General features: G+C 37.0%; 1 protein-coding gene across 3 annotated transcripts in view; it reads left to right on the top strand.

The window, feature by feature from the left end:
• LOC131051920 (vacuolar protein-sorting-associated protein 33 homolog) overlaps positions 1 to 23,027 on the top strand; it is a 208,623-nt gene that overhangs the window by 167,626 nt on the left and 17,970 nt on the right. For 2 of the 3 annotated variants that reach the window (XM_057986520.2, XM_057986518.2), the window contains 2 exons: positions 16,844 to 16,901; positions 17,072 to 17,112. In XM_057986520.2, the coding sequence (XP_057842503.1) occupies positions 16,844 to 16,901; positions 17,072 to 17,112 (99 nt within the window). The remainder of the gene's footprint in view (positions 1 to 16,843; positions 16,902 to 17,071; positions 17,113 to 23,027) is intronic. The other variant, XM_057986519.2, reaches the window with a different exon arrangement.

The raw sequence follows: 23,027 nt of genomic DNA, 5'->3' as shown, positions 1-23,027 counted from the left end.
AGTCAGACGATTGCAAATAACAACCTCCCTTGGATCCACACCACTCGTCACATCACACTTGGCCAAAACAGTCTCCTGAAGAGTGGATAATTTTCCACCACAGGTGTATAGCATCCATTCTAACATCCTGAAAAATCCTCCGATTCCTTTCCACCCACACATGCCAAATGAGAAAAGAACGACCGAGAGCCCAAGCCACCTGAAGAAAAGAAGTTTTAGCAGGGGGTTTACCCTAGCGGGCCCAAAACTCAAACAAAGAGGAAACATGCCAACAAGACTGACCCCAAACAGTCCACCAAAAGTGCCAGATTTCCTCAGCAAAGGAGCATTGAAAGAAAAGATGAGACACAAACTCCTCATTGTTGCCACACATGATGCACATTGAGGGACCCTGAAAACCCCGCTTGCACAGATTATCCCAAGTAAGATAGTTGTTATGAACCACCAGCCACAGGAAAAAAATTGCACTTAGGCCAAGAAAATTTACTCCAAACCTGCTTCCACCAGGGTACCTCAATATCTCCAAACAACTGTCTATTAAGCTCCAAGTATCCAGCAAAAACAAAATATTTGCTAGACAAATCACCTCCCTAGTCTAGGACATCCGGTCCCACCAAGGAGCTGCACTCCCTAGAAGCTAGAATCTGAGTAAGTTCATGTCGATCCCTCTCTGAACCATCTGGCGGCCAATCAGAAGACTCCTTCCATCTATAACAAACAACCATACCTAAATCCTGAGTCGTCTTATAATGCATAACCTTATTAATTTTTGGAGGGAAAAATCTCATTTTTCTCAATGTGTATATGTATTGTGAATGGAACTCAATCTGCTCTCTCAGTGAGTCAAATTATACACCATTGACCCAATTTGGATGTCATAACTAGCAAACATATAAATTATAATATTGACAAGGAATCCAAGAAAACCATTGCTGTTGATATCGAAGATCATGGTTTGTATCGACTTGTTGATACTGGAGAGATTCAAGAGCATGCATTGGCAACCAAGAGTGCATTTGATATCAGTACACTATGGGCACTTCAGCTTAACCTACCTCTCTTAGTTGGCACAAGAGAATTTGGTAGAAGGTTTACCTGATATACAACAACAAAAAATAGGGTATTTGTGAAGCTTGCCAAGTACGTAAGCAAAACAAAACTCTTTTTTCAGATGGACAATCTAGGAGAGCCTAGAGATTTATATAGCTGGTTCATGCAGATATTTGTGGACTAATGAGTATGACATCAGTCACTAGTGTTATGTACTTTCGTTTGTTTGTTGATGATTTCAATAGGAAAATGTGGATGTTTTTCTTGAAGTGAAAATTAGATGTGTTTTAGGAATTTCTCAAAAGTTCAAATCATTAGTAGAGAAAGAGTTAGGATGTGACACCATAACTCTTAGATCTAATAATGGAGGTGAATTTGTTCAAATGATTTCAATAATTTTTGTGCTAAACATGGTATAAAATGTCAATACACCACACGCTATACTCTACAGTAGAATGGAGTAGTTGAGAGAATGAATTGTAGAACTATAGAGATGGACCGGTGTATGTTGGAGAATAGGAGTGCTCCCAAGAAGTTTTGGGCAAAGGAAATTATATTGCAGTTAATCTTCTCAATAGGTCTCCGCCATAGGCAATGAAGGAGAAGACCACAAAGGAAGCTTGGTCTAGGAGGAAATTGAAAGTGAGTCGCCTTAAGGTATCGGTTCTATAGCATATGTTTGGATTCTAGATGCAAAGAGAACCAAGATGGACTCAAAGAGTAAGAAGTGAATGCTTATAGGGTATAGTGAAAATCAATCAGCCTACAGGCTGATTGATGTTGACATTGATCACCCGACTCTCAGCAGGGATGTTGTGATTGACGAAGAAGTTGGGCCCTTCAAAGATCAAAATTACTAAGATCAGCCTATCAAGGCTAAGGATTTAGGTTTTGATCTTTAGTTGGATCCACTTGAAGAGGGGAAGGATTCATAGCACATGGAGTCTCTCAAACAAGTATTAGTACCAAAAGATATTTTTTAGGATAACTTGGATCAGGATCCAAATGACACAAAAAACAAGTAGACCAAGTCATGATAGAAACATTGATTTTGATGAAGATGCTTCTAAAAAGAGTATTCAAAGGCAAGAGCAAGAACATAGTTAACTTTGCTCCTATGGCTAACATTTGGGAAATTAACGAGCCGTGTGTGTTTGAGGAAGCAAAAGGCAAATTTGAATGTGAAAAGGCTATGGAAACCGAACATAAGAGTCTCATGAAAATCAAATCTTGGGTTTTTTCAAATCTTCCACCAACGAAGAAACGAATTGGTTGCGAAGATGTATAAAGTCAAGTACAAAGGTAATGGTACACTTGACAAGTACAAAGTATGATTGGTCTTAAAAGAGTTCTCACAATGAGAAGGTATTGACTATTAGGAGAACTTGTCTCCTACAACAAAGATGAGCATTATTCATTTAGTTCTAGCCATGACACCTCAATTTGGTTGGAAATTCCATCAAATGGACATAAGGAGTACCTGCCTCAATGGCAGCTTTGAGGAAGAAGTGCACGTCTTAGCTTTAGGCCTTTTGGGTTGCAAGAAAGGAGCATGAGGTATGTAGATTGAAGAAAGCATCTTTTGTAGCAATTAGATTGAGGGAAAGGTGAGTAGTTTGTGAGTGTCATGACTCAACCATAATTTCTTCAAAGCATGTAAAGTGCATGTTGCATTTTCAAAATTAGAAGGGTCCACACACTAGATTGCATCACTTTGTTGATGTATTAGAGAGGTAAATGAACGTAAATGTAAAGATTATCGTATAGAAATCAAGACATTCACATATATTGTTTTATGATATTTTGCGGTGTCAAAATGGTTTGATCTAGTTTTCTTCATGCTTTCTGTACCATTTTTCAATAATATGGTGAGTGAGCAACATTGCAAACCAACCCATTTGCATAAATCCAATTAGCAATGTTAAAGCTCATTTTGAAATGCCATTTTCAAAGGTCTCATTGGTCTCTTACTTGTAAGAGGTTTTCCCTCAAGGATGGTTAAAAATAGGTGGGTCTCTACCAAAGCACTAGGATTAGATGAGGGTATAGGGGCCTCCATTTGTTGAGATCTTCTCTTTGCTAAAGGATATTTATTGGCACTATAACTTCCTATTTTATTTGCTTGCTCCTACTTGTTGTGCCTTGCACACGCTCCCCGTCGCCGACAAGGACCCCCTTTTCGTTGTTTGCCTCGTCGCGGCTCTGAGTAGGAATTTGGTTTAGTTGGCAGAGTGAGATGCAAAAGAAAGAGAAAGTCTGGCTAAAGGATGCCATAGGACTTGAGAAGAGTTGTTTAGGCTGGAATTCCAAAATGTTGTCAAAGTGTAGGTTCTTAGAGGCAAGGTACCTGAGAGTGGCCCTGTAATGACAATGTGCAAGTTAGGCTTTAGACGAGAAAAAGGGGAGTTTGATGGAATTGTAGGTGCCAAGCATTAAGTGTTTATTCTTTTGCACTTTAGCCTTCAATTGCCTAACTTTTCCCTTTAAAGCAACGAGGTATTAAGTTGAGTTGAATGAGAATAAAGGACAAGGAAGGGAATTCGATGAATTTATAAGCTTCAAAATTTAAACGCCTTCTACAAAACCTTTCTAAATGGCTGAAGTTTTCCCTGCAAAACATTCAATGAAATCATAAAGGGAACCTCTTTGCACATTTGCCTAATTTTGTCGAACTTTTCCCTTTTAAAAAAAAAGGTGCAAAGTTAAGATTAAAAACGAATTAAAGGGAAAAAACACACAAAGATAAGTTGCAATCGAAGTAAAGACAAGAAACACTTATTTGCACTTCATAAATTCGTCTAACTTTTTCCTTAAGTTAGCGAAATGACAAGTCAAGCAAAAATAAAAGAAGAGGGTCGTTTTAAAACGTATTTCATTTTTACTTCAAAATCCCCAAGATTTTCCCTTTAAGTGGTGAAGTGCTAAGAAGGAAAATGAAGTAAAGAAGGGTTTCAATGATGCGTAAAGTATAAAGCAAAGTCTTTCTTTCATATTCCACATTAAATCGCCTTCATTTCATCCTCAAAAACCTGAAGTTTTCCTTGAAAAGAAAACATTAAATAAAATCGTTAAAGAAACTTTTTGGCACTTTCGTCCTAAGTCGCCTAAGTTTTTCCCTTGAAGTGCTGTGGTCTTAAGTGAAGTGAAGTAAATAGAGAGCCCTAAAAGCATGAATTGCAAAACATAAGGCGTATCATTTTGCATGCTTGCTTCTAAATGCCAAGTTTCTCCCTTTAAATGGCGTCAAGCTAAGTCAAGCGAAAAATAAATCAAAGGGGATGCGAAAAGTTATGCGCATTGAAATATAAGTGCCCTTTTTTTTCTCGCCTTCATGTTTCCATTTGCCAAACTCTTCCCATGAGCAGCGAAATGATAAGTGCGAAATAGGCTAGAGGGAGTCGATGGGCCGCGTGTCTCAAGGTTCGAAGCTTTTTTTGTGCATTTCACCTTCAAATTGCCGAATTGCTCCTTGGAGACGACTTGGCATTGGGTTAAGAGGATAGAGTTTGAAGTATCATAGGAGATAATCAGCCAAGGGCATTTTCTTTTTTTTTTCATTTGGCTATAAATTGCTTCCATAAAGGGGTGCTATTTCTCCAAAGGGAGGTCCACTGTTTAGCATCAAAGAGCTGAGGAAGACCCTAGGCTTCGCACAAAGAAGGTCTAAGTGCTAGTGAAGGAAGCATTTGACTGCGAGGATAAATCGCATCTAAAAGGGGCATTCACGGTAAGCAAGGCATTTCCAACCACTTCTAGGTATGCATCAATTCTTTGAAGGTTTGATAAATAAGTCCTTTCCCAGGATAGTGATGAATGCCATATATCAACCTAGGGTTACTTGCAATTTATATTGTACAAATTTTGGTATCATAAATTAAACCCTAGGCTACACACGCATAACCAAGGCCTATAATAAACTTTGAAAACCCAGCTTGGAAAAATTTCGAGATTTTCAGCCAAAGTAGAAAACTTCAAAACATCACTCAAAAAGACCTTCAAATTGAAAGATCCTTGATGGATCCCCTTGCTGATCTGCTGTAATTTTTAAAATAATAAACTATATTTTCTTGTGATTTTTGCTGATGGTCTTACAGAATAGAGAGAAGTTGCAGAATGTTTGTTTTCTTTTTGTATTTTTTGAATATATAACAAGTAATGAATAAAGAACAGCAAATAAGGAAGGAAACTGAAACAAGTAAGAACATTCAATTAAATCAGAATTGATACAAATCGTACTAGGCAGATTTTTGGTTTATAATAGCTAGATTATTCCCTACACACTGGGGATGTGCTTACATCCAATAATGGTGCCAACTGAAGGGTAGATGATGAACACAAACCAAGAACACCAGCTATGGCTGAATGAAAGTCTTCACCACTTCCAGCGTATAGTGTACCTGTTGTGATGGTGGCATCAAGCTGAAACAATCACGCCCTAGCTGGGAAATTCAACCACCCTAATGAAACCCTCACCAAGCAATCTGAATCTCCACAACGAATAGCGCATACACTCTGACCAATAATGCCAATGCCAAAAGAATCCACTGCCAATCAATAGCTGAGGGCTACGTCCCAGCCAGTACCAATCATGGGGTTTGCGTCCCAGATTGAAGAATTGCTCTACCAGAGCAATATCGCACCAAACAAGTTTTCAATATGTAAAAGATAATGAGAAATTAGGTTTTCAATATCTCTTTCCTTCCAAATCGAACCCTAAAGATATATGAAAAGTGCGCTTTAATATAAAGTCATATTTCCCAATATTGGGTGCCCAAGTATAGAGAAAACACCACTTTTTCAATATAAAATAACTCCAAGTGCGAAAAGGACCCTGGCAAGTGAAAATTATTTAGAAAAGTTCACGACCTTTCCAACGAGCTATAACACATGGGCATACGAATCCAGATGAAGCCAAAAACCCCTTATTACTCCGAAATGGCTATAGACATAGCCTTATTTAAAATATTAAAACGCTAACTTAGGAAATATTTAAATATATTAAAAATATAACCCAAATAGCTATAGAAAGCTCGAAACACACCAAAAACCTGAAACTGAACCTATCACCTGTCTGTGACTGATGTCGGAAATCATGGATCAACTGGCAGTCTCATCCCTAAAATCTAGGGATGCTCCTAGAAACTAGGAAACACACCCAAATCTCCTGAAACTGAAACCAAGGAATGGTCTCATGGAACCCCAACCTTGGACGCTATCACAACCTCCTAAAAGTAGGAACTGCCTCCTAAAATCAAGGAACTGCTCCAAATTGGTCTACTACTGCCAAAAACACCAAATCCAAACACTGAATATCCTGACTGAGTCTCTATCCACCATTGCCAGCCTACAAGACTCCATAATAGGCTAACTCACATGACTCTGCTAGACAGAGCTAAAGAGGGGACATGACACAAATGCTCAAAAAATCTCCGTACATTTGGTAAATAAGTATGAAACGCAGAGCGCATTAAGTTAACAAGTTTCAAACAAGCTCAAACTACATAACACTCCCAAGCCAATGGGATTGTAAACTTAATCCACGCCAAAACCAAGATTACTAGCCATGCAATGAATCTGAAAATTGGAACAACAAGTTACAACTTTTTAAAATAAAAATTGCCATTATGCTTTTTAATGATCATCAATCATTTTGATACTAATGCCGTTGTTGAGCACCGCTAACCTCATTTATGCTTTTGAAACCGCCTCGTAATTCACATCCTGGTGTGCAGGGTAGATGCCTCCCAAGGTGGTTGAATCCTCTAAGGCACTTGAAGCACTAGGGACCTCCCAAACGTCTAAGACTAACAACCCCCGCAAGTTGGAGAAGATGAAATGTGAGTATCAGGGGTTGATGCGAGAGTCAAGGGTCCAAAGTAATTGGGATAATGTGGTCGACGCTGATTTTGGGCATGTCAATATCCAACAGTTTAGAGACAGAGTATACGCTGCAAATGTCCACGAGAGCATGGAAAAGATGGTGGAGAGTGGAATTGCATAGGTTGCTGGATTCCCGTCGGCTATCCAAAATTATGAGCTTGTTGTGGAAAGCTCCAAACACTATTAGCCGGATAGCAGGGTGGTACTTGCAAACGGAACAGTGATGGCAGATTTCACCCTTGAGGCTATTGGAGAAGCTTTTGACATCCCAATCTCCAAGGAGGCAATTGTGGTGACAATAGAAGAGGCTTAGGCAATATATGACACCAATCCCAATAAGTGCAAAGGAAAAATGAATGAAATTTGGTTTAAGGAAAAGAGATCCCTTATTGCCAATATCCTCAAGAAAGTCTACTGGAGTGAGTTCAGTGAGGAATACAGAGACATGGTTACTCTACTCAGTCGAGTCATGGGGCTCCATCACTCCAATACGTTTGAGGAGTGGATTCCTTACTACGCAGAGGAGGTCTTTGTAGGGAAGGTCACGTCAAATCATCAATGACAACATCCATATGCAGGTAGTTCAACTTGCAGAGAAGAGGTACTTCACAATGTCCTCTTATATGGTGTATATGTTCGCAAGACATCCTAGACTATCGAGATTGATTCGCTTGGGTGACATTGGAAACAAGCCTAATTAGATAAAAGTATATGACTGTTACCCTCAACTGCATTTCTACAACATAAGTTAGAGGGAGAAGAACAACATAGCCTATGCAGTGGGCCAATATGACCATGTGAACATTGCCTTCACCATGCACATGGTTAGGACGATGCAAGAGGGGCTTCAATATAGGTTATCCAAGCAGGCCATCGCAATGATTGGAAGTATGGGACATGGTATATTAAGTTTCCCCGATTCTCTTACTTGAGAATCTTAGGCTTTAAAGGCACTCCCTACCAGCGCCCTAGATATCCCACTGATAAGATGGTGCTCCTGGAGGTTGCCAGACATGCGCTTGCAACCGAGTAGGTTCTTAGAGACAAGAAAATGTCTAGAGTCACATTACCAATGGCAATAGGGGATAACGACGTATACTTCAAAACTCATGCACAGGCTAAACCATCAATTGATGAGCTGGCGTCGTATTGCCTACAAGAGCATTCCTGTAGAAAGAACTTTGATCCTACATTACTAGGACGAAAACCTTATGGTCGCCACTATAAGCATAAAATGAACATAAAGGATTACTGGGCTAGTTGCACAGATAATTTCGAGGTTCGTAGGAGAGTACTCTAGGCTCAATCTACATCAATTCCAAACCTTTGAGTACTCCCGAGTTCCAGATCAACTAGTTGACTATGGGAACCGCACACAGCATTAGGCTTATGAAGCCATAAAAGATCACCCACCTTCGATCAACTGGTCTCAGGACCCGGTCATCGATTTGGGAATCATAATGGAAGGTCCCAAGGGACATTCTGATGCCTGGCTCCATCAGCGTATTCAAGAGGTAACCGTGATGGCATATAGTTCACCTATAACCTGATGGGAGGTCTTGAGTCTCACTCATTAGAATAGGAGGAGGCATCAATTGCTGCACAAGAGGAAGGAGAGGCCGAGAGGAATCCTAAGAAGAAGAGAAAGAAGGCGAAGGCTAGTAAACGGTCATGAGCATCCAAGAGATCCAAGAAAAATAAAAGCCAATCGCTTGAGGCCCATGCACAAGAAAAATTACCAGTAAGGAGCCATGAAGATACCCATGGAGCAAAAGACGTGACTGAGGTAGAGCGCCAATCCACCCCTCTCGCGCAACAAATCGTTTCAGCTATCGTTGAAACAACAGATCAGCAAGAGCCTAATGTACAAGAGATGGGGATGCAAATCATTGATCTAGATGGGCCCGAGGAGAGGGAGAAATCCAGCCCAATGAAGAGGATAAAAAAAAGGATCCCGAACAGAAAGAGCAAGAAGAGGAAGGTGATGGAAAAAATGAGGAAGCCACTAAAGGGAATGAGAATAAGGGTAAGGCTGAAGAGGAGGACAAGGACTAAGACCTCCCTAGAGTTGAAGGACAGTAGGAGTTTGAGGTCCCTCGACAATTGTTGAGTGGAGTTGGAGAGAAATCAATTGTAGACAAAGAACAAAATGCAGAGGGAAATCAACCCTTATCCTTGATCAATCAACCAAGCGTAGATAGTGAGTCAGCTGTAACTTCAATAGAACAAAACATGGAGTTAGTTGTCATTTTAGGACAATTCGTCCCTCCCACATGGTTGCAGGCCTGAGCCCAAAGGAAAGCCACCATAAGGCCACCTATAAGCCTAGATGGCCTCTTTTCCCCAAAATAGGAGAGCCCGAGGTAAGGAGAAAAAGAAACCGAGGACATATTCCAAGGTGACTAAGGACGCTCAAAGGAACCGAACAATGCACATTGCTGCTCCACCTAAGGGCGAATCAGCCGAGGAAGTTGCATTGGCTGATTACAATGTTATGTCAATCCCAATGGGAAAGGCAACTATAAGTCGGGAGGTGGAAGAGTTCAAAGACTCCATGGAGACAATACTGAGCCGGCTAGAGAGGATGACTATAGAAAGATAAATGTGTAAGGCCTGAGCACAACAGACTTAAAATTATATAGACCACTTGCTGAAGCCGTTGGCGCACACAAATGAGACCTATGTCCCTCTTCTAGCATCGGCACAGAAGACAACTGCTGACTTTGAGAGTGTGTGGGACACAACTAAGGCAACTGGAGAATGGATGGAGGATGTAGCAAGATGGGGCAGCCAGATACTTAGTGAAGTGGTTTACTACGAGTAGGATGCAAAGAGTGTAGTGTCCCTCCTAGACTTGCATTTTGATTTGCGTACTGATAGACTTATTTAGACTTATGATGGTTACTTGGATGGTGGTTTATGACTCTTCTGCTACTTTGGATGGTATCTCTGGTACTAGGACTTTATGTGGATTCATGTTATCGGTTATGACGCTTTATGATTGATGATGCGAGACTTATTATATGCCATTTGATTCTTGTGGATGTTGATATATAGTATCACCTTGATCGATGGATTTATATGACTCGTGGATTTACATATGATCATTGTTTACATAGATGATAGTAACCCTATTTCATGATGATGATTCTATGTGATGTTTTGTTATCATATTGTGTGAGTGTCTTCGTGAGTAGAGACAATGCCATATCACTCATTGCGAGCAGGATATGTCGTCGCGATTTTCTATCACTTGTCTGTTTATATATATGTATCGTATATGTTGCATTGGTTTTTGATGCAGGTTTGCAGGTACCAGACATCGACTCCACCTGGCTCCACAGGTCTGAATGTGTCATTATCCCAATGGCAAGTTGTCAGAGATGACAGTTTCCCTCACACACTAGGTTTAAGATGTGTACCTTGTTGATTGTGCCACGACGCAAGAGTCTTGTGTTATGTTGTTCCCTTGGCGTAAGTGGATTAGAGTCTATGTTTATGTGGTTATGTGTGATTGTTTAATTATTAGATTGTAAGTATTTATTTGATTGATTAATTAATTTAATCATGGTGTATTTCTAATCATCAATTATCTATTTATTGATGGATATTTATGATTGGTGAGATTTAATTATTTTAATGATTGGTTTATTTATTATTTGATGGTTTATCCATTATGGAATTATTTTTTATTTGTATTGTTTTATTGTTGAATATTTATTTATTTATTTATTTGAGGATTATCAATTATTTGATAATTTTATTGTTGAGCAATCTATTTATATTTATTTATTTATTGTTGTTGAGCCTTATTTAATTTTTAATTATTATTGATTTTTGGATTTGTTGACTTTATCAATTTATTTATGGTTATTTGAGATTTGATTTTATATTTTTAAGTGGGATCCTATTTCTAAGGCTTTATGCTTTTGATTTATTAATTGATTATATTAAGTGATGAATTATTATTATTTAATGTATTGTTATAAATTGTGTTTGTCGGTAATTGCAAAATGAATATATTTACCTACCCTTGCATATGATTGGTGGAATTTTAATTGGTAGGTAAATTATATTGAGAAATAATATTTGCCTTGAAACTATACAAGATAGGTAAATAATATAGTTTTTGGGAATATTTTCATTGGTCGGTTTCCAATATAGTTTTTGTATTTATTGGGCTTCCTATGCATTCACGGGGGTTGGAAAATTTTGGAAGCTTTGAAGATCTGGGTTTTGAAGGATTTGCTTGTGGTTTGGGATTGAGATTGTTGAAGATTTTTGCTGGAATTGGATTGCGCTTTCAGATTTCTCCTCGTTGCATCTTTTTCCAAGTTGGTTCCATTTGTCGGCACTTTGCATTTTTGGTTTTAGAAAGATTGTTTGCATTGTCTCGAAAAGATTGTCTGAGGGGAAAATGATTTCATGTTTTGCAATAGATTGATTGCTATTTGTTAGTGTATGGTTTTAGGGAAATCTGCATTTCTTTGATTCTCTTTTCTGGAATTTGCATTTGCTGGGAGCTCAAGTGTATTCTCTGTGTTTGATTGTGCTTTTGAGAAAGTGTTGAATCATGTTTGTAATTGCATTTGTTTATTCCCTTGAGCAGTTTGCAAAATCCACTTTGGATTGAGCTTGTTTTGGTGTCTTATCTCTATTGTATGCCTGGGTATTCTTTGTGATTGCACTGTGAATGTGCAGACACAATCAATCCTCTTGCATTGGCTGCAATTTGACCCTATCTAGCTTGCTTGAGCCTCTCTTGAGCGTTTGCAACATGTTCTTGTTCTTCCTTGACCAATTTGGCAACCTAAACCTCAGTTTTTGCTCTATGGGAGAAAGATTTCTTGATGCAACTTTTTGCAGTGACTGTGCATTTGTTATGTTTGATGATTCTGTCAGTAATTGGATGTCCCAGACCTTCTGTGTGCAGTATGAGGGCCGTTTTGGATCTCTGAGGTTTCCTGAGACCCCTCCTAAGCCTTATTCCTTAGTATTGGGTTGAGAGAATCTATGTGAAATGGAATAGTTTATATGTATTTGAGTTGCATTGCATTTATGAGATGGTTAGTATTATGTTATGATGGAGAATGAATGATAGTAGGAATTGATTAGATAGCATTGATCTTTACTTGAGTAACTAGGTGATCATTGATATCAATGGTTAAATGATTTGTATAATGTTCTATTAGAGTATACTATGTGAATGATCTATGCATAAATGGTAATAATGTTTAGATGCATAAAAGTAAATGGTTAGAGGATAATAAATATGACCACCTAGATAGATAAATGTTGTCATGAGATGATGTCAAGTAGTGACGTTAAGATACCCTAGGGAATGGTTATGTTGCAAGAATAATATTGAACATATGTTGAATTGAATTATTCTGCTTGTGTAATGTAGACTATGGTTTATACATGTACTTTTACGTGATCTTGGAATTTAATGATGCTATGCTGACATATGTTAATGTTATCATAGTGTTATGGATGGTTTTTAAAAAAAATAAAATTATTTCCATTTGTTAGTAGAATTTAGATTATTTCTCTAGGGTATTTTCGTGGGCATTACAAAGAGGACCTTTAAAATAGTCAAAGCACTCAGGAGCAACATTGAGGTGGTACATAAATCAATTAATTTGCTACTTCCCATCATGAAGGCACTATTCTGAACTCACTCCTTGATTCCAATAGAGAAGCAAATTTTTGAGCCTCATGATTTTGGCACCTTTGAGGGCTGGTTTCAGATTTTGGTATTAAAAAGTGACATCATGGATCTCATGGATGAGGGATGGGAAGATAGTGAAGCTATCCTACTCTGTGTCGGGAATAATGGCACAGATCTCCTGAAGAAGTTAGTTGGTGAATGGAGGTCAAACATGGGACATGACGAAATAAGAATGTGTTGGAAAAGCCAATTAAAAATGATGGAGCTCCATATACTAAAGATGACATAATGTGCGCTAGCAAGTTCCATGCGGTTATACAAGATTATGGGACCAACAAACTCGATTGGCTTCAACAAATAAGGGCCGTCTGCATGAAATTTCAAGAGCATGTTCGGGCATAGCGAACTGTAGGTCGGGACATTTGGAAAAAATACTTGAAAGGTGAAAAAAAGTTTTTAATGTAAAAAGGAAAATATCTACTTTGGGATGACAAAAAATGCAATCCCCAAAGTTAGATATTTCTCCCCAACTACCAAAGTACTCTTTTCTATTTTTGAACTCCATGCAATGCACTTTTGGGGGGCAGCTTTATGGCTGGTAGTTTTTAAATTGGTTGAAAGGTATGCTCCATATTAACTAGGCATGGGTAGACATGTTGTATGGATGAATCTGGGCCACTTGTTTAGTTTAATTTTGGCCATTCATCTAGGTTTTGGAACTCTATATAAAGGGGACTGGTTTTCCCTTATTTTTGTAAGAAATCAAGAATTGTTGCTGAAACTCTGTCAAAATACATACAGGATTAATGGAATATCAAGCTGTATCTATTTTCTTGTGAGTGCATGGTTCTGTTTCTTCCACATTTAAATTTCTCTTATGCATTTTATTTTACAAATAGCTTGTTGGGGTAGATATTTGATGGAAATTTTACGTTCATACCATTAAGGATTAATTGACTGTTGATCCCCCTTTATGGTTAGTCTGAACATTTCTATGAGTTTAGTTCAACTAGTAAATGCTTGTATGAATGTATGTTTTGGATTCATCTCGTGTATTTAATAGTTTGAAAATCTGATCATCCCTTGAAGATTGCACGGGTTTTGCCTAGTTGTGTCTAACTGCTAAAGTAGAACGTGGTAATTTAAAGTTTCTGTCTATTTGCCCAAATGTACTGTTTTAGTTAGAGTAGTTTAGTCTCTCCTCCCTACTTTTTTTTTTCCTTTTTTCATAAATCTGAAGTTGATATCTGTCAAATAGCATCATGCTAAACGTAAATCTGATGAGAATGAGACTTGTAGAGTCTTAGGGATGCCCTATAGAACCTTTGAGGCCTATCCTACCCATAAACGTAAGTCCCTTTGTGTTTACTAGCAAGACACATTAACCATTGAGTTATCCCAGAGTCAAGAGCTGACAGTCTAAACCTTGAGGTCGTCTTCTTGTGAGCGTCTCAGTAGCACTAGAAGCCTCCTTATGCAAGAGAGAATGGGATTGTCTCAAAATTCTATTATGTGTTGATCAAAAGAGTAGAAGTACGATTTCTGCCATCAACACTACTCAATAATATATGCTACCATTTGCTTTAATGGCATAATTGCACTAGGCTTTCCAAGGCAGGCTTTGATGCCTTGTATAGGAATGTCCTGCAAATGGGCTTTCACCCATTTATATGAACTTGAATACTTGATATTACACCCCTTACAAATCTAAATATGCCCTACACCACTTGGAACTGGTTGTATCATATCAATGCACTTCTAAAGAGAACGTAGGTTTGTTTTGAATTTAGGTAGGTCTGTGGAGCTAGAACTAGCTGATATTATAAATCATATGCCAACAAGTCTATAAACAACACATTATATATTATGTACTTAAATTTTTCAATATTTTAAGCATAGTGATACATTTGGAGAATGAAACGAAAACATAAAGTAGAAAATAAAAGACGTTCGTTTGTAGAACAAAATGTAGGAAAAACAAACAAAAATACTTAAACTTCCTTTAAAAAGTCTTCTTCTTTGCTCTTCCTAGCAGCTAATGGGCACTTGCACATGTGTAAGAATAGCAATTGAATTGCTTTGGAACCTTTCATGATCAATCTAAAGCTCTTTTTGTGCAATGACATGCAGTAATGATTGTTTAGAAAAAATGAATGGTATTTGTCTTTTGCAATCAAAATGAGCTAAAAATGGGTTTGTTTTACTCTTTTAAATGCTTTAGTATTGTTAGGGATTTGTTTTAGGATTTCATAATCAAATTCAAAGGTGAAAAAAGCAAAAACTTATTATAAAAGGTCAAAAAATAGGCAGGTTGTTTTTAGTTTTGTTGAATCATCTATGGTTTTGTCTAGGTTCATCCGAGACAAACCCACACTCTTCTACATACTCCTTGCCAACATCCATAGGCATACCAAACCGAACCATGGATCCAGTTCGAACTGGACTTGGATCTGTTGGTATATTGCACGAATCCAGTAACATAAGCTATTTACAATCATCTATCAACTTGTGTTGTCTCTTTTGGAAAGTTTTGAACACATCATAGATAGAATATTAATAACATTTGGATCTGGTTAAGGCAATGGTGGGATGTTTCTCAAGGAAATCAAATCACAATGATGGATGCCAATGCACATTTTGATTCAGGCTCACAATTTATTTGTTCATGAGTATACTTGGAGTGTGTTGAAACACATGTTCCCATAATACATTTGTGAGATGGAAAAATGGATGAATAGTTTGGTGTTTGTTCACAACATCCATATATGACACAAGAAAGTTAAGGGTGTTGAGACATGGACCAGCTAGGACTCGAACCTAGGACCTTCCATACGCTGCTGGAGTGCTCTACCACTGAGCTACTGGCCCCTCTTGGACCAGTCCATCATCGATCCGGGTGTGGCTTATTTCTAACACCAACAAAGGGCTATAAATTATTTGCTAAGTGAAATTCTTAATTTCTAATTAATATTGCAACTTGAAATATTTCTAATCAATTTGAGTTTATTGCATAGTGTGCATCATCATTTGTCACAAATTTTTGCATCAAGCAAATGTTGAAGATTTCAACCTATAGACATGGAAAAATTGATCTAGAATCACAATGGATTGCCAACAATTGGGGAGACATTATTTGACAAGGGCTTGGGCGTCTTATAGGAGGTGCTTGATGATCATGACTGCAATCAAGTGCTAGTAAGCCAAGATATTGGAGCATCAACAATAGATTTTGAAGCTTTATAAGTTTTGTTTTGTTACTTAGTAATATTATGTTCTTATTTGCAAGTTATTAATTTGCAATTGATAGTCTAGGTTTGAACTTCAAGAAATGCTTATTTCCCTATTTTAATGAATATTTCAGTGTTTTTTAGTATCATGGCTTTTTCCCAAGTTTTTCCTAATTAATTCTTGAGTAAATGAATTCCATTTATACTTTGCACTCTGAATAAAGCCAAATTCTGAGTAATGCTACTATGGCTGTTGAAGAATGGAAATAATCATTTCTTTTAGTGTCTTTTGGGCGGTTTATTTGATCATTGGAACTCATCTGAATCAGGTAACCTTTGTTTTGTCTTCTTTAGCCTCCCAATATACTGTATTTTTTTTCCCAAAATCTTTTTGGACTTCGAAATTTTAACCCTTCTCTTTTCTTACCCTCTGATCTGTACTCTGAAGGATGCAATACATCAAGCAATTATTTAGTATGGAAGATTTCCCGATACCAAATAGAGTTTTAGGTTTGATTACTCTCCAAGTAGGTTACTCTCAAGAATGCAATATGGCAAGCAATTATGTAGTATGGAAGATTTCCCAATACCAAATAGAGTTTTAGGTTTGATTACTCTCCAAATAGGTAAGTAGAACTGATTTCATGGAAATGAGCCTTAAGCAACTAATTATCTATCTGCAATGCTGTCTTTGTTTGATGAATATTTTATGTTTTCCCAATTATTTAACATGAAAATTCATTTCTGTACACAACTTTTGCTCTCAAACAAATTTTCTCTTGCAATAAAAAATATGTAAAAATTTGCATTGACCTTATTTATCATGTTCTAGTATTAATTTTTATTTTCTAAACTGAAAAAATTATCTGCCACACACTCATCTCAGTAGCAAAAAATTTCAAAGTGCTTAATGCTATATTACTCAAGTGTTTATTACTAAAGTTGACCAAAATTTGAATGGGAAATTTATTAATATTTCTTTTGATGTAAATTTGCTTGTGTATACAATCACCAGGCGTTCCATTGAAGAGATTGTAAGATTATTACCAGGACCCCATTCTGAACGAAAGCAGGTAGGTGAACTGCCATAAATTTCCTTATTCATGTATAGTTTTTTCTGATATTGAAATTAATCAATTTTTGTAGACATGCTAGAGTGTAGAGCCATTCATATTTTATTTCTCTTTGACTGCTTCCTATTGTGGGCATGCAACTTTTGACATGGGATGGTGTTATGAAAAAGTCCCTGCAGTCTCAAGAAGAAGCTCCCGCAAGCAATGATATGTAAGTATAGTACTAAAAATTCGGAGACTTAGTTCATTTTCTCAGTAATGCCGTCATTATCTTACCCTAAAGATGGAGATAGGAAAAATTTACAGTGCAATTTGGGAGGCAGGTTTTATTCTTTTAAAATGTTATGATTGGCAAAATTTGATATCACAATATTTCATTTTCTGCCCCATGTAAGTCATATCCTTGTTATTAAAGTGAACATTATATAAGATAATGCATGAGCATGGATATAACTCTTTAATGAGTTGCAGGGAATCAATCTGTAGATGCTTTGCGCTTATCATGCACATGTAATTAATCGATCAATTTTTTTCAAGTACACTTCTATTATTTATTGAAATTCTGATGTTGTCTCAGTAAAGATTTTGTGATATGCATTCTTTTCCTATGAAAAATGTTCTAAGTGTATTGTACGCACTTGGACATCTCTATTTTGAATGTATCACTATAGAGATAATGTTATATTCTGTCTTATTTTACTTACTCAAATGTCTCTATTAAAGCACAATGTTCAATGAAACTTTTAAGTTATAATATGGTAGGGAGGTCTCTTCAAATCTTTAATCGTGTTTTAGTCACATACGTGGCTTACTGGTGATCATATGCAACCTTTGTGACTGACTTATCACGTATGTTTTTACATTGAATAGTATTGAGAGTCTTTGTTGATGTGAAAGCTAATTTTTTATGTGTAGACAACATGTACTGCATATCGATGTGCCATGAATGTGAATCAATCCATGTTGTAATAATATGCATAGATTTTCACCATTTCAATTAATTTTCCAGAGTCCATATGGAATCATGGATAGACAGCTTGCATTCATAAGAGAGAGCTGGGACAAGAATATATTGTAGAGGGTTTGAAGCTGGAACAACCTAACCTTAAATACTTTAAGCAACAAGAAAATGTTTGCATGTCATTCATTATACATGACATAAAAATTTATATTGATTTCTTTTCTGTGGAGATTTTTGATGATGATAAATTTTCTATATCAGTGATTGCATCTACAAGTACTAGCAACCATTTACCAAGGGTTAACTGCTTTCCATCAATTTTGTAGATTGAGAATAACAATTAGTATTGCTTGATGAAAAAGTGTAATGTCCCCATTTTAACAGACATGGATTTTTGGATGATTAGCCTATTATTCTGACCCTCGTAGGCTAATGAGGATGGCTAGAGGGTCTTTTGAGGCTTGTATCATCTCCAGTATTCAGTGGTTAGCAGTTTTGGCTTTCGTTTGAGGTCTCCAAGACTCTGTATGCATTACTTACTATTTATAGTAAGTCAGAGTTACATAGAGGGGGACTCTTTCTATTTGTAGTAAGGCAGTTGCACATACAAAGGATAAAATGGTTTACTTCTGGGTGTAGACAAAATTGAGAAATAATGATTATTTGGGGAGTTATGATTATTTAATTATTAATAAAGTGAACACTTTATTAATAATTAAATAATCATTATGCATTTAATGTTATATTATAAAGTTATTAATATTTCATAAAGAAGGGGTCTTTGCATCATTATAAAGGGGCCAATTGATTATTTAAGTGATGTGCCTAGGCCAAGGGGGTGAAATTAAGTTATTATGCCAACATTAAAAATGTTTAATGAGTTAAAATTGTGCTTTTTAGGAGAAATTCGACCCCTTTCATGGAGAATATATAAAAGCCTTTGGAAATCGAACCAAGGCATCATTATTGTATTTTGTCTTCATGAATTTCTCTATGCAAGCGAAAGCCAGGGTTCTCAGCATGCAAGCAGCCATTGGAGAATGGATAATCTTCAGTGTGCAACCATTTGAGGGAGTGAAATATCTTCTGAATTTGGTCTACAGGAGGGCTTCACACAAGAGCTCTAATTGTGCTTCAAATCTGCAAGTAATTCATCAGTTTTTAGTGGACTAGAAGATGGGAAGGTTCTTAATAGATAACAACATCAAGACGCCTAAGATCGTGGACATTGGCAGCTGCATTTTGGCCGTACAATCTTCTTTTGCGCAGCCATACTACTTGGGGTTGGTGCGAATTTGCAATGGGAGTTGTGATTTTTCATTTAAGAGGATCTCAAAATTGTTGAACGGTGCTGATCAGGTCTGCCATTCATCTGCTATTCACACAGGCTCTTTATACCATGGTTTTATGCATATTTCTTAGTGCATTGATCATATGCCATCATGAGGGAATTGCTGCTGTAGATGTCTTTTTATTATCAGACCTATCATTATAGTTGATTCATGAATGTAAGCCACTAGTTTTGGCAACTACATGTGCTATTATATTTGGCGATTGCATATAATAAAGGAGGAATTAGTCGTAGGCCAATTATTTGATAATATGTCCATATTCAAGGTGATAGTAGTCTGCATGCCAATTGTTCGACAAAATGTCCATTGGCTGTAGGAGTGCATTTTGCTTGTAAAATTCATTTACATGCTTTTGAAAGGTTAAAGGAAAGTTGCTTTTGCATCCAGCTCATTGCTTAGACATTGCAGTGTTAATTGTAAGCATTCAAATTGAATTCAATGTCCATTTAAGCAAATAAATCAGACTGAAATTACAGACCAGCGCACATAGAGGTTGCATAAGAAGTGTTTTACAATATTCCTTCAAGGATTAGACAGCAAATTCACACTTGAACAGCCAAGGGTCTTTCACAAAAAGGGTTTAAATTTTAAGGACTCTAGACTCACAAAAGCTTAAGAATGAAATATGCATCACTGACGGTAAAAATCATTGGGACAAAACCAAAAAAGTATATTCTTATCAGATCACAACTGCAAGTTGCCAACTTCAATTCTCTACATAGACTTCACAATTCCATGATTTAGGATAAGCTGTAAAAAGTATAATAGCTTTACATTTGCATGGCATTGATTTGGTAAACTGAAAGAAGTCATGAGGCACAAGACTTGCTGAAGGTTTTGCAAATGGGGCAGCAAGCTAAGTGGGCTTGACCTTGGGGGAAAAACTCCTTGGTTAAGCATGTTTGAGTAGGAGCAGCATTGAAATGAGTTTCGATGCTTCACCCTTATGAGCATCACCTAGATGCAATGAGTACTAAGTGGACCATTCAGTCTCATGAGAGATAGTTTTGTGTTAACCATCAACTCATGACCAAAAAAAATGCAGTTGAATCCTGATATAATGTAATAAGTTGACAAACTGGGGAAGACACCTCCCACTTATCAATGGATGAGATAAAGGGGCTCTAGAATGAATAGTTTATGAGAGAAAACACTGGTTGAAGGTTTGCAAATGGGATAGCAAGCTAAGTGGGCTTGATCTTGGGGGAAAACTCCATTGTTAAGTGCATAGATTTGAGACTCAGACTCGGTTCATACTCGACGAGGGTGATTCAACTCAGGACTTGAGAAAAAAACTTGGCGTAAACTCGACAGAGAGTTGGCAAAGTGAAAAACCCAAGAAATTTAGAGATTTGTAAGGATTCAAAACTTGTTTCATGCACCCTTTATTTAATTAACCTTAAAGACACAATATCATCATCAATTAGAAGCTAATTTGATCAGATAGACAAGTATACATCAATAACATAAGTATAAACACAAATTGTAGCTGAAGGAAATAGCACACGTAGATATATAAATATTGTCAAATGTATACAAAACTCAAGGAATATGAAATCTATGACATCAAATGTTCCAAACAAATACAAAAACAATGATTAGAAGTCTATGGCTTAGGGGACTCTACATCCTTACTACGAAGGCATTTAAGGTAGGTCCTAGATGCTGTAGCAGCCATAATATTTTTTTTAAACTATGAATAATGTAGAGATTTGCAACAAGGGATATGTATTATGTAGGTTTTTATGATCATGATTCATCATTGGCCTATTACTTGCTTAGACTTATTGTTTGATGGGTGTTTGTGGGCAACACCAAAACAAGGTTGAGGGTAACACCAAAATGAGGTTGAGGGTAGCACCCCTTGCAAGGGTGTGAGAGAGAGAGAGAGAGAGAGAGAGAGAGAGAGAGAGAGAGTAGGTCGAGATCTTGGGGGAGAGAGGAGAGAGTGAGAGAGAGAGAGAGAGAGGTAGAGAGAGGGAATAGAGGAAGAGTAATAGGGAGAGAGATAGGTCTAGAGTTTAGAACAGATAAAGTGAGTGAGATAGAGAGAGCGAGAGAATGCTGATAGGAGTCTGCTGAAGTCTGAAAATTTATAAGATCTTCGAAAACCTAGAATTTGCATTATAACTCCTAGAGATCTGAAACCACTCTCAAACATCCTGCCAATATATGCATGAAATATAACTTAAAGTATTTCGTGTCAATGTTTTGATGAAGAGAATGAGACTGACTTGAAGGCAAAGATTGGTAGTCAAATGTTATATTTAATGTATATTCTAGGGGCAATATCATAACTAAAAAAGCATTGAAATTTTGCGACAATTTTTTTTTCCGAGTCTAGCCAAGTCCAGGTGACGAGACTTGCCTAGACTCGGTGAATCTCACCTAGACTTGGTCAAGACCAAGTTTGGTTCCTTGGGACTAGTCGAGGGTGACCTGACACATGACTCACCGAGCTTGTGCAAGTCTCGGCGAGTCTGAGAACTCTGGTTAAGCATACTTGAGTTGGAGTAGTATTGGAATGGGTGACCTCCTAGGAAGTCCTGATGCTTCACGCTCGTGAACACTACTTAGATGCAATGAATGCTAAGTGGACCATCCATTCTCATGAGAGGGGTTTGTGTGAACCACTAATGAGATTTGGGTCAATGAGTTTGACTCAAAAAATATGTAGTTGAATCTTGATATAAATATCATAATTTGAATACTGCAAAATACTTCCTACTTATCAATGGATGAGCTAAAGGGGCTGTGTAATGTCCCCTTATTTAATCTCTTAAGATTTTGGGACAATTTACTTATAATCTTAATTGCAAGAGATTTCTTTCTATTAAACTTTTGCAAATACAAAGTTAAATACCTTAAATTATGCAAGAGTCATAGTGATAACTGACTTGTATAATGATGATAGTTTCTTTTTTCAATTAATGTGATATAATCTGATGTATAAGATTAATTCCGATTAAGACTTAAATTTTCTATATGAATCTTAGACCATGCAAGATTGAGAGATTATATTGATAGCAATATATTGATCCAATATAGACTCAATATATGTATATGAATGGTATCTTTGAAATATACTAATCCTTATCTGATTTATGAGGTTGTAGTATAAGGGTACTGCTGCTCCTGATAACACTACATAAATATGCAAATGGTCTCCTTTGATCAACCCGATCGCTTATCTGATATTCTTCTTGTGAAATGGCAATATACTATTAATTAGTCGATCACTATAAACTGCTGTGTCTGATATGGCTTTATCAATATGCAAGGATGAATTTGTTTAGGTCTGGTAAGACCTCCCAATTTGTATGAATGCTTGTCTGGTATGCCTGATTATAATAGTGATTCTATAAGACCTTCCAGTCTGAATGCTTGCTTGATATATCTGAAGGTAATAGCAATTTTATATGGTGCCGTTTCTGATGTATATAACTTTTGTTTATGCATCCAAGCCAATGAGGCTGCTGCTCAACTTGAGCGATTTACAAATGGATATGAAATGTTTGATGATGATCTTGCCATGACTTTCGATGTTAATTAATATCAAATGGAGGAGTGGCGACTCTTCATCACAACCTTAGTGTGAGACTCTTCATTGCACCCTTTGATTGATTGAATAACTGTTTCCCTTTAGACTTAACTAATGAATTAACCATTCTTTACATACTGTCCGCCAAATATTTCATTTGCTCAATGATATTGATATTATGTTTTGCTGATCACTTTCATACTTCCTTGGAGGCTATTTCGTCTATATCATACTTGTCTTGAGAATATCAATGGAAGGAACTTTATGATTGA

Source organism: Cryptomeria japonica, chromosome 8 (assembly GCF_030272615.1).
Source record: "Cryptomeria japonica chromosome 8, Sugi_1.0, whole genome shotgun sequence".
NCBI lineage: Eukaryota > Viridiplantae > Streptophyta > Pinopsida > Cupressales > Cupressaceae > Cryptomeria > Cryptomeria japonica.
This window is presented reverse-complemented; position numbering and strand designations above follow the sequence as displayed.